Raw genomic sequence first — 12,273 nt, 5'->3', positions numbered from 1 at the left:
TGACCCTCTTCCATCGCCCTGGCAATATTTCTGCTCTCCCTGCCCCCACTTGGGCACAAGCTTTTTATTTTCATAGCTTTCCAGCCCAGTGCACCTACCCAGGAGAGGGCAGTTTCAGGCCAAAGTCCTCCCATATTACAGGACTGCAGACTGGCCCAGCCCCTGCTTTCTCCCCCAGTGTCCTCTTGGCCATCCTTGCTAGGCTCCCTCCCAGGCCTGGTATCCGAATAAAGGTGAGAAATAGCCACCCACCTCCGTGCTACTTCCATTCTGCTACATTTCTAGGAGCCTTCTGAGTCAATAGCCCCACAGGAATCTGAGGCCAGTTGAGGCATGATGGGGTCCCTCTCCTGAAGGATATACAAAAAGAGTCCAAATGGAAACATTTTAATGGGTTTTTGAGTTCTGAAGTGCTTTCTACACATCTGCCTGGTGACTGCTGATCTTGCATATGCTCGTGTTATCGGTGCAGTGCCTTTAATCCCCCCTGTGGAGTACTGGGATCACCAAGAGCACCCCACCCCCTGGCCTGAGAGGGTATCAAGGGTTTAAGAAACAGACTGGAGGAATGGGCAAGAGGATTGGCTACCTTAGAGGCTCTGAAATAGGTGGACCCCAACATCACCAATGGAAGGACAAGTCTGGCACAGGTTCAAGGGGGTGGTGCCTATTTGGCCCCAGGCCCACTCCAGCCCAAGTGACACTGTTAGATCCTGTCCCCACGCTGATCACTGCCTCTTGGCAGTGCTGGGGTGCCTCTTCTCAGTTCCTGTATGGCAGCAGCAGTGGCGGAGGCAGAAGCCGACTTATTTCAGATTGCAGTACAGATACATGGACACAATCATGGCAGCCAGCTGATGAGAAAGGAACAGGCAGAGAGGAAGAAACATGATCAGGCTCCTTAAGCTTTAGTCCCCTGGCCCCCAGACATTCGACATGAAGCTTTGTTAGAAGTCTGTCTCTTCCAGAAAGGCCTCAGACATGGGTCAAGCAGCCCTGAGCCCATGGGGATATCCTGCCCCAACCTCCTCCCCTCCTTACCTCTAAGCCCGCAATTCCAGCTGCCACACCACCCACGGTAACTGCATTGGTTCTGATGTCATACAGAAGCTGATTGAAGCAACCCTTGGAGGGGAGAGAGCATCTATAGTCAGCAGCTGACCCCACTCACTTTCAGCTCTCCGAGGCCATTAAAGCAGCCCAACCTCCCAGGCCAACCTATACCTCTACTTTCTGGTTCTGGGCCTCGACCCTAGTGCAGGGTTCCACAAATGTGCCATTGTCATGGTCAAAGCAACAGTATGGGGGAAAGACGTTGTTCTCTTTTTCATAGGGAGAGTCCTCAAAATCTGTGTAGTTGTTGAAGCCACAGCACTTGAGCTGAAGATGAGAAGAGATGGTCAGTGGGGCCTTGCTTATTTCTCCTCACCCCCAAATCTCTCCCAGCCCACCTTACCCCTTCCATGGTGGAGTTCCACACTTGGGTGAAGTCTTTTTGGGAACCGTACTCTTTCTTGATGGTGGGCACTACCATCAACGTCAGGAAGTTCTCAGCCTGGGTGGGGAAAGTCAGTGTTTAGGGCCTGGTAGGGAGGGTGGCCATTCGCAGTGCTTTGCCCAGTTGTTCCCCCCTTGCCCCATCCCCACTCCTCACCATTGTGGTGTACACCAAGGCAACCACAGCAGCTGCAACCTCAGCAATGAAGATGATGAGGAGGATGAAGAAGAACTGAGTGGAGAACAGGGATCTTGAGTTTTAGGGAGAGACAGTCCCTCATGCATTCCTTGCCCTAACCCACCCCCACATGAAAACAAGTCAGGGGCCCCACTGGCTGAGGCCCCTGGAGTCCAGAGCAGGGCTTGGGGATCCCCAGGGCCTGGTGTCAAGGGTGAGGGACCCTGGGTCTCGGTTACGGGCCTGTGGAGCTGGGTTTGACACACCATCATGAGAGCACACTTGTTCTCAGTCTGGGCACCATAGCAGCCCAGGAAACCAAGAGTGAGGAGCACAGCGCCAGCTGCGATGAGGAAGTAGCCCACGTTGACAAACTCCATGGCACTGGATGATAGTGGCCCGAAGATCTTCATGAAGGATGGTCCATCGACTGACACCCAGATGCCCACTGCCAACAGGGCCACACCACACAGCTGGAGACAGAGAGGCAGACCTTGAAACAGTGCCATCAAACAGCTCCCTACCACACAACTGAGTTAGGGAGATGGGAGATGAGAAACTTCCCCCTTTATTGACTATGGAGTCTAAAAACTCATCCTGTAGGGAGGAAAAACATCCTTTAGAGCCAGAAAGATGGGAGCTGGAACATCCATAGCCAGCACCAGGCTGCACACCTAGGCAGATATAAATGGGATCAGGGATTCCAGAAATAGCTCAAGGGTGGGGGGAGGGGCAAGGCTTTCCCTCACTGTTGCCAGGGTCATGCCACATAGCTAGGGGTGAAAAAAGTAGGTGAACATCCCCCCCAGCAGCTTCCCCCTCCCTCCCCCCGCCCCCCTCTCCATTCCCCCCTCCAGGTGCCTGGAACAACTGTCCTCTGATAGGTGGGAACAGGGGGGTGGGAGCCTTGAGCAGTCTCCACAGTCACCATAGCAACAGAGGCATGGCTGAGGTTTACACCTGCTCCCAACGTTGGAGAGGGCGGTGGTGAGAAGGGATACCCATGCCAAGGCCCCATTTGGCTCCCCTCCAGAACCAGCCTAGACCTCTCCTTGCCACCCAAGTGGAAACTGAGGCACCACAGAGGAAGTACAGCCAGAGCTCTTAGAGGCTCTCTGGCTCAACCCCCAGCTCAGAGGGAATCCTGAAACCTAGACTGGGGAGGAGGGCACTGCCCAGTTCCCACAGCTTAGAGCAAAGCCTTGCTGATCCAGAGCTTCAGTGGATAAATCAGCCTGACGCTGCCTAGGTAGATGTCCAGTCCCTACTTTCCGGCTATGGAAACTGAGGCTAGAACCAGGAGTGAGGTGGCAGATTGTGGGTGGATCCCAGCATGTTTGCCCAAGGACAGAAAGCTGGGCTTTTAGCCTACAGGGTCAAATTTCAAGGAGTCTGAGGCCTGCCCTGCCCAGTCTGGCGAGGCAAGGGCAACAGAAGCAGAAACCAAACCAGATTTGCCTTTAACCCCCTCGGACCAGAGCCCCTGCTCTCCAAATCCCTGCAATCCTGTTGCCTTCTTCGGATACATGGATAAAGTCTAGTTCCCTGAAACCAGAGGAAGCCCAAGGCAAGTCTAGTTCCCTGAAACCAGAGGAAGACCACATCGGAGTCAGAGTTTACTCACCCCCAGCCCAATTCCTCCAAATTCATCTATACTTCATGTCTCCATTTCCTGCCCTTTCACTCACTCCTACCCACTCTCATGTGGCTCCAGGGTCTCTGGTGACATGTGCTTAGTCATGGGTGGATCCTCTTTGACCTCCCTGATACCTCGTTTGCTTCCTGCTGCTCTTTCTTCATTTGCTTCCTGGTGGCCATTTCCCTGTTTATCCCTTGTAAGCTGAGTTTCCTGGAGTTCACTCTCCCTGAGTGCTCTCACCCCTCCCATGGCTTCAACAATCACCTATGGGCACATGACTTTCAAATATCCTGAGCTGCAACCCCACTGGGTACACAGCTGCCTGCGAGATATCCCCCAGGTTGTTCTTGCCAGAGACGTGGTCATCATCTCCAAGACGATGTCTCCCTTGCCCCTTCTTCCATCCCTTAGCCACCATCCAAGGGCTTTGTCCTTTGTCCATTTTGTCCATTTCTGCCCATCTCTAGGGTTCATGCCTCATTGCTCAGCTTCCTCAAACATGCCCTATATAATCTGTTCCTGGTTTTCTGAACAATATCTGATTTCATTGCCTTTGGGCCTTTCTGCATGCTTTACCGACCCCCTCACTCAGTGCAAATTCCTAGCCTCAGCTATTTCCTCCTAGAAGTCTTCTCTGACCAGGCAGGGTTCAAGCCCCTCCTATGGACCCCTGTGCTAAGACCACGTATACTATGTCGAAACTGTCTGCCTATCTGGCCTGCTGGACCTGAGATCCCCAAGGGCAGAGAAAGGGCTTGCTTACCTGTCACCCCAGCACTCAGCACAGTGTCTTAGGCAATGTGTTTGTTGAATGAATAAGGGCTGCTTGCAGCTGACACTCTGCTCCGATGTCTCTGGGCCTTCTGTGCTTTTGGTTCCCCATCATACAGAGGCCATTGAATTTCCTTCCACACGAGGTGACCTTGGGCAAACCCCTTCCCCGCACTGGGGCCCCAGCCTGTTAGCCTACTCTGCCCTGCTGTAAGCCTGCCTGAGCTGAAGCTTCCTGGAAGGGAGAGGATGCCCCTAACCTTCTCCACCCCAACTGTGTGGCAGCCAGGCTGCTACTGGGACCAGGACTCAGCATTTGGGGAGACTTCTGCACCTCCTCAACTTGCAGGAAGAGTTTGGGCATAGCAGTCTCCTCTTCCCCAGTTCGGGCTCTGCTCAGGTTAAGACCTACTCCTATAGGGAACTCCAAAGAGCCCATAACCCCGACACTTACAAAGATGAGCATATTGAAGAGGATCATCATGGTCTTAATGAAGCTGAAGCACTGCATGGTGGCTCCTGGGAGGCAGATGTGTGTGTTAGGACCTTGCTCCCTGCCCCTACCCCCAACCTGGGCTGACATACCAGACTCCAGCATCCTGGACTCATATAATCACCAAGCTTTTCCTGCATCTGGACTCTGACACCTCAGGACTTTTCCCAATTCCCATCCTGACGCTCCTATCCCTCTGTACTGCCCAGGCCCTCTACCAACACCTGGCACTCTGAAATCCTAACATCCCAGGTTCCTCTACTGGCACCCCAAGCCTGACTCCCACGCTACAGTGTCACTCCATGCCCTTCCCTGGCACCTGTGTATCCTGGGCTTTCCACTCCCCCCGAAACCAATCCTAGACTCTTCCAAGACCCTCCCCATGGCCCTTCCAGCTCCCCAAACCTGTTTCCAGATTGATTTCACTTCACGGGATAGTCTCTATCCTATGCCATCACCTGTTCAGGGTTCTTGGTAGTGAGTTCTGAAAGAGGGATCTGCTGAGGCTCCAGAGGGAACTGCAGCTCCGGGGAACTGCCACTGAGTGGGCAGGCGGGGAGACGGAGCTGGCTCTCACACAGCACTGCTCACCTGTGGGCGGGGCAGGTGCTTTAAAGGCCTCCTTCTGCCCGCCCGCCTACCCCACACGCAGCCAGTCAGCCTCCTCCAGCGCCTGCTGCCCCCCTGCTGCCTGGCGCTCCGTCCTCACAGCCCCAGCCGCCTCGGGGCTCCTTCTGGCAACGCCAGCCATGGGCAACGCCCCTCCTGACCTGAAGGAGAGAGAGGTCTGCGGGTGGGGCAAGTGACCCCCCAGAACTGTGTGCCTTCCACCACGACAGCGCACAGGCGTTTCCTACCCTGCACCTGCTGATACTGTCATACACACCCTGCATGCTCGAGGCACGCACATCTGCCCAAGCTGTATATTCAGACACACACACACAAACACCTCCTAGTGCTCTCGAATGCACACTCACACACGCACACACACACTGTGAACTGTGTGGACTGACTCCCAGCAACAATCAACAGAGCAACACCTGAAGTACATACTGAAACATTCTCTCTCTCTCTCTCACACACACACACACACACACACACACACTCTCACGCAGACATGCCCACACATGCTTTCAAGGCAACGGCCAAGGCTTGGAGTTTTCTGCCCCCTCCTCTGAGTGGAAAAAGACTCCTAATCTTCTAGTCTTTTTCTCTCCACAAAACTTCAACCCCACACCATTGTAAAGCAATTATACTCCAATAAAGATGTTTAAAAAAAAAAAAAACCTTCAACCCATCTTTCTCCTCCCTGAGTCTTTCCTCCTCACTCTTCTCCCTCCCCACCCTTTCTCTCTCCTCAGTCCTCTCAGCACTCTGCATACACCCCTTCCATTCCTGCCAGCAGGGGGCACCATGGTCCCACAAAAGCCCTGACCCCATTCCTCCCCCGACCCCTCCCCACCAAGTTCTACAGCTCGGTAATCCCCATCATCGTCAATCCTTCCGGGGCTGCTGGTCCTGGAGGTCGAGGTGCTGGGAAAGTTCTGGCTTTTAAGTCACTCAGACCAAGTGCTCGAATCCTGGTTCTGTTGCTTATTAGCTGTGTGACCCTAGGGGCATTTCTTAGACTTGGGTTTAAGCCTCTGTTTCCTGGTCTGTATAACAGAATAGTTATGGGGTTTTCAAGTGAGATTTAAAATGAGATTTTTCTTCCCATTCTGGGACATAAGGGAATGACCACAGAGTGAAAAGTTCAGCATAAGGAGAGTCACAGCCAGAGGGGGTGTGGGATGGAAGATTTTTAAATTTGTTTTGTTTTTATAATGGGAGGAGGCAGTTGAAGAGACAGGAGAGAGAGGAAGGCTGTTAACACTAACATTTGTACATATCATGTTTTAAATGCATAACTTATATAGTAAGTCTTTTTTCTCCTTTCACAACAGTCTTATGAGATAAGACTCTCTTTTCGTCTGCTTTTTAAATATGGGGAAAGAGAGGCACAGAAGGTTAAGTGCACATTTCTGAATGAATGAATGAATGCTCACAGAGTAGCAGGAGTTAAACGTCTGGGCTTTGGGCCTCGGCCATCCCGGATTTGAATCCCTGCCTGCCTCTAATTGTGTGAGCCTAACTGAGCCTCAGTTTCCTTGTACAGTTGATCCTCATTATTCATGGATTCCATATCTGTGAATTTACCCACTCACTAAAAATGATTTAAAACTCCAAACCAATACTCACAGCACTTTTGTGGTCATTCATGGACATGCGCAGAGCTGCAAAAAATTTGAGTTGTCTACCATGCTTGTTCTCAGCTGAGGTTGAACAGGGGGATGCTCTGCCTTCTTGTTTCAGCTCTCACAATGTAAACAAGTGTTCTTTTTGCGGCCTATTTAGTGTCTGTCATGTTTTTTGCATTTTTGTGCTTTTTGTTGGTGACTTTGCTATTAAAGACTCCCTCCAGCATAGTGCTGAAGTGCTCTCTAGTGTTACGAAGTGCAAGAAGGCTGTGATGTGCCTTATGAAGAAAATACATGTGTTAGATAAACTTCATTCAGGCAAACGTTGGCCATTTGTTGGCTGTGAGTTCAATGTTATTGACATCAATATATTTTAAATGAAGTGGCTTTAACAGAAACACAAGTAAACTAGGTTATTGTTCAGTTGACAAAATGTTGTGACCAGAGGTTAGTATGAATCTAATCCTGTATTCCTCCTGGGAGCATTGGCTCAATATTTGCTAATACAGTGTTTGTGGTGACTTTATTAGGGCTAACTACCACGAATAACAAGAATCGACTGTATATGAAATAGGAATAATGACAGAATCTCCTTGTAGGGTTGTTGTGGGATTAGATGAGATTATGTTTGTAAAGGACTTGGCACTGTGTTTGGCACATAGTAAGTACTCAATAAACATTGTTAATGTGGATGAGTGAGAAAATGAGGGAGGGATTTTTTTACTCAGAGTTCCTTTTTTCCAAGGGGCCAAGCTGGCTCTTTGGCTGGACCCATGGAGAGAATTGTGAGGGAGCCTGACCCCTAAGGGAGGGGTTGGGGATCAGGACCTGTAATAAACAGCATTACTCTTACATAGACTCTGTATGTCATAGAGGCCTCAGCTGCCCTGGCCAGTAGCACCATCAGGCACACGACAGAATTTCCCTGCGCCCATCGGGCCTTCTCAGCTTGTCTGTGCCCCTCGGCCCCAGGGCTTGTTATATATTTATTTATTTATTATTTATTTTTGGCTGCGTTGGGTCTTCGTTGCTGCGCGTGCGCTTTCTCTAGTTGTGGCGAGCGGGGGCCACTCTCCGTTGCGGTGTGCGGGCCTCTCACTGCGGTGGCCTCTCCTGCTGCGGAGCTCGGGCTCTAGGCACACGGGCTCCAGCAGCTGTGGCACATGGGCTCAGTAGTTGTGGCTCACAGGCTCTAGGCACGTGGGCTTCAGTAGTTGTGGCACACGGGCCCAGCTGCTCTGCGGCATGTGGGATCCTCCCCGACCAGGGCTTGAATCCGTGTCCCCTGCATTGGCAGGCGGACTCCCAACCACGGCGCCACCAGGGAAGCCCGGCCCCGGGGCATAATTTCCCCCTACCAGAGGCCAGGTATGGGCTGACCTCGGCTCCGGTTTCCCAGGATGTTTAAGTGTAGCCGCAGAAGGTACCGGCAGAAATCCCAAGGCCCAACTGCCACCACTGCAGCCACCAATCTTGCCACCATGGCCACGGATATCAACGACACCCACACTGCCACCACTAGGGTGTGGATCCTTCCACTGCAAGGTTAGCCGAGGGCCCTGAGCCAGGGTGGGGGGTGAGAAAAACGGGGCCACTCAAGTTTTCCCCACATTAGCCCTGTGCAGGCACTGTAGGGGACACACCTTCTCTGAATTATCACCCCAAAGGTATGGTGGGGTCTTGATGGCAGGCATCCCTAAGGCTGAGAGCCTTAACGGAGGATGTATTGGCTGGAGGTGGAGAGCCTGGGGAAACGAGAGAATCTAGGAGCAGTGGAGCTTCCAGAACTTCTGCCTTCCTCACACTCTTCCCTCTCCTTCCTCTCCTCAGTACTCAGACACCTTTGTCAACGTGGCAGCTTTCTGATCCTCTAGAAATGCCCAGAAACTAGTCCAGAAGCTTGGCTGGCTCCGGACCTGCATCTCCTAAGGGGCACGGGTGGTAAACAGCAGGCAAATAACAATCCTTTCTGCTCCAACTCTTTACTCCACTCCAAGGTGTTTCCAGCTGACTATGTAGGGTATGAGGGCAGGGTTGGGACTGAATGCTCCCAGGGATAGGCTTCAGCGACAGCAGCAGGCCTCAGAGTAAGACAGTGGAAGGACAGAACAAGGTCAGCAACACACACCGTCTTTGGCCTCAGCTTTTGATCTGCCCTGCGAGGTGGGGGAACTTCCTGCCTTGCACTCCCATCTGCACAGGGAAAAGGATCTCCGGAAACACCTTGGAAGGTATAAGAAGCCAGATCCTTGGAGAGGGAGGTAGAGGCACAGATCAGAAAAGGATAGCATGAAAGACAGATTTCACTGCTCCAGTGTAAACCATGAGTGCCTGAGTGAGAGGGGTATGTGGCTCTGTGTGCCTCTTATGGTCAGTGTTTGTGAGACCAAGAGAATGGGGATCTAAGCGGACATGTGGCTGAACGTGCCTTTGCAAAGAATGTGCCTGTATTGCCAGCTGCGTGTGTCAAGGTGTGTTTGTGAACATATGAGCGGGTCAGAGAGAGAGGCATCATCTCCACGAAGAGGAATGAAGGTCAGGAGGCGGGTGCGGGCGGCCAGAAGGAGGAGAGTATCAGCTTCTGAGCGGGGTGTACCGTCTTCAGCCCCACAGCCATTCTCTGAGGTTGGTATTTTCCAGGACTAACAGCTTAGCTGGGGTGTTTGGGGGTGGGGTGAGACTGAGTTAGAGTCCAGAAAGTGGGACTCAGGCCTGGGGATTTTCCACTTGGATTTCCGCATGTGCGCCCATGTGTCATCGGGTGTAACTGAGTTTACGTGGGGTGTGTCTTCATGGAGTTGTGTCTCAGTGGCAGGAAACATTGTGAGGGACTGTGTCTCTAAGGTGTCACTTTATGCACAAGTTAATGTGTGTCCCAATGTCCTGAGGTCTGGCTCCAGTTCCAGGGCTTCCTTCCTTGAGGGTTGGGGGTGGGAGTGAACACTGAGACCTTTGGCCTGGCCCCCTGGGAAGCCTGTGAGGAGAAAATGAATTCTGTTTGCTTTCATTCACTCCAAGGCTTGCCAGAGACTGGGACCCTGAGAGGAGGAGAGGGGGCAGAGAATTCACTGACACATCGTGCCCAGACAGCACTGGCGGAGGATCAGGCTTCTCAGGGTTTAGGGGGAAGGTGCTGAACCCCAGTCAGAGCTGGAAGCTAGCTAGGCTAGTGCCCAAGGCCCACAGGGGGGCCCACACATATAAAGACACATGACAGGAACACATGCAGACATGTAAATACAACTGGCCTCACAGATACACAATGCAACAAATTCACACATGCATACAAGTACATGCCTATAAACAGATATGTGCACTGACACAAATGCATATAAACCTCTCCACATGACACATGTAACAACACATACACATGCCTACAAATGAGCACACACACACACACAAACATGCATGCTCCTAGACACAGCACACAAGCGTATAGACAGACACTTGCAATCACACTCATGCAAACCCGGGTACACACACACATACATGCAAACACACTCGCCAGACTTCCCTGCCCCTGCAGCCCTGGGACCCAGAAGAGCCTCCCTCCCCTATATGAGTGTATGTGTGTGTTTGTGTGCAAACGCATGCATGCATGCATGCCAACACTTGTGTCTGTGTGTATCTGGGGCTGTGAGAGTGTGTGTGCATTTGTGTGTGTGTGTGTGTGAGTGAGCGGGGTGCTGAGCTGTGGGAACCCGATGACATCAGCTCTTCTGGCTATTTTTAGCTCCCTCTGCAATGATGGCTGCTTCACTGCCCCTCCCCCTCCCAGGTTCCCATCTCTCCTCCCCCTTCAGGCTCCCAGCAGCAGCCGCAGCCAGTGGACACCCACCACCCCAGTCTAAGTGACCCCCCGGTTGACCGAATACAGTTCATTCTCCCTCACCCCAGCCATAGCTCCCTGGAAGCTGAGAACACCGGGCTCCCAGGCCAGAGGAGGAGGCTTGGGCAGTCTGGCAGCCCAGAGAAGGGGCCTGGGTTAGGTGAGCTGACCTGGCCGGTCTCCAGCCCCTAGGGTGCCTCTCCTTCTGCTTTTCAATCTGAAACTGTGTCTTGGTCAGTAGTGCCTGCTGTGTGCCAGGGAGGATGCCAAGTTCTGGGGACAGAGCAGTGAGCATGACAGTGGGCGTTCTTCCTGGCTGGTGTTATGGCTCGGTGGGAGACAGACATGACACAGAGCACACAAGCACCGCACTGGACCACGGCGAGGGCTCTGAAAATTGGTAACGAGGGGATTTAGTCTGGGGTGATGGTCTCTGTCTCTCACAGAGGTGACCTGAGGGAACCAGAGGGGCACTCCCTTTACCTTGCACCTCACACCCCAACAACCACACCTCCAGAATCCCACAGAGTACTGCTTCCTTCTCACACCCCACTCTCTGCTCCCAGCACTACAGCAGCCCACCATCCAAGTGGTGGCCCACTGCTATTTGTGTCTCTCTTTTCTTTGGAGCTTCCCCACAATCGATCCCCAGGAAGCAGTCCAGTGTTTCCCATCTCTAGATGAGAAAACTGAGGACCAGAGAGGGGTAGTGCTGGACCACACCCCTCAATGCCCAGGGAGCAGCCCAGACGAGATGGCAGGCAGGTGGAGGAGGAAGTGGTGGTGGCACCGGTGTAGAAGGAGCAGGGATGAGGTCAGGAGGTGGGAGAGGGGAGGACCGCAGCCTGAGGGACTCATGCCTGGAGGAGGGCTTCCTGCTCTACCCAGCCAGGGCAACTGCTGGAAAATCGGGTTTGGCAGCTTCAGCTAAGCCGCAGGGCTGGAGGAGTGGTCCAGACCACACCTGGGAGGTGGCCTGGAGGTGGGCCCATCCTCTAGCATGGAGTCTGGCCAAATGGTCTCATCGCGGGAGCATTTTATAATACTGGGGCCCTTTGGAGTATGTGGAAAATAGCTCTGGGCTGAAGTCAGGAGCCCAGAGTTTCAGTCATTGTTTTGCCCCAGACCCCAGTGTGATCCTTATAAAGTCCTGCCCCCTTTCTTGGCCTCAGTGGGCCCTTCCGGGAAGGAGCTCTAGAGGATCAGTTTCCCCACCCCCAACTCCTGCCCTCTGTGTTTTCCTGGGAGTCTGACTTAGGCACAGGAACACAAAGCCAGTGGGTAGGGGCTGACCAGACAGCCTCTAGGGCGCCAGGCTGGAGGTCCCTTGTCACCAATGGATCAATGGCCGGAAGCCCAGCTCCAGCCCCACAATGCAATACCGGTCACCCCACCCTTACCAGTGCCCTCGCCCCCACCCCCACTTCCGGCCTCTGTTCCTTCCTCACCTTCAGGGAAAGCTGCAGGGCTCCCTAGGGAATCTCCCATATCTCCTCCACTGGCTCCCTGCCCTGTGCTTAACCCTCCCCCTCTGCCCATTTGGCCAGGCCAGTCTCCCAGTCAACTTTCTTTTCCTGGACCCACAGGCAGTCCAGGGAGTACAGGAAGCTGGGTGGGAGGGCTGTAAAG

At 53.0% G+C, this 12,273-nt stretch overlaps 2 protein-coding genes across 2 annotated transcripts; one reads left to right on the top strand and one right to left on the bottom strand.

Moving 5' to 3' along the window:
• Positions 1–371: 371 nt before the first annotated feature.
• Positions 372–5,150, bottom strand: TSPAN1 (tetraspanin 1). Its single transcript, XM_065894561.1, has 9 exons — positions 5,037–5,150; positions 4,540–4,604; positions 1,942–2,148; positions 1,655–1,729; positions 1,457–1,555; positions 1,225–1,380; positions 1,042–1,125; positions 757–854; positions 372–560 (listed from the first exon to the last, which is right to left on the bottom strand). The coding sequence occupies exons 2-8, from the start codon at positions 4,594–4,596 to the stop codon at positions 807–809; spliced, it is 726 nt and encodes a 241-aa protein (XP_065750633.1). The 5' UTR covers positions 4,597–4,604; positions 5,037–5,150; the 3' UTR covers positions 372–560; positions 757–806.
• A 177-nt stretch (positions 5,151–5,327) lies between these two features.
• On the top strand, positions 5,328–8,689 carry P3R3URF (PIK3R3 upstream open reading frame). The gene is given in 3 exon segments (XM_065881853.1): positions 5,328–5,371; positions 8,113–8,360; positions 8,646–8,689. Coding segments are annotated over 3 exon segments (336 nt in total).
• Positions 8,690–12,273: the final 3,584 nt, after the last annotated feature.

This window comes from Phocoena phocoena, chromosome 1 (genome assembly GCF_963924675.1).
Source record: "Phocoena phocoena chromosome 1, mPhoPho1.1, whole genome shotgun sequence".
Lineage (NCBI taxonomy): Eukaryota > Metazoa > Chordata > Mammalia > Artiodactyla > Phocoenidae > Phocoena > Phocoena phocoena.
This window is presented reverse-complemented; position numbering and strand designations above follow the sequence as displayed.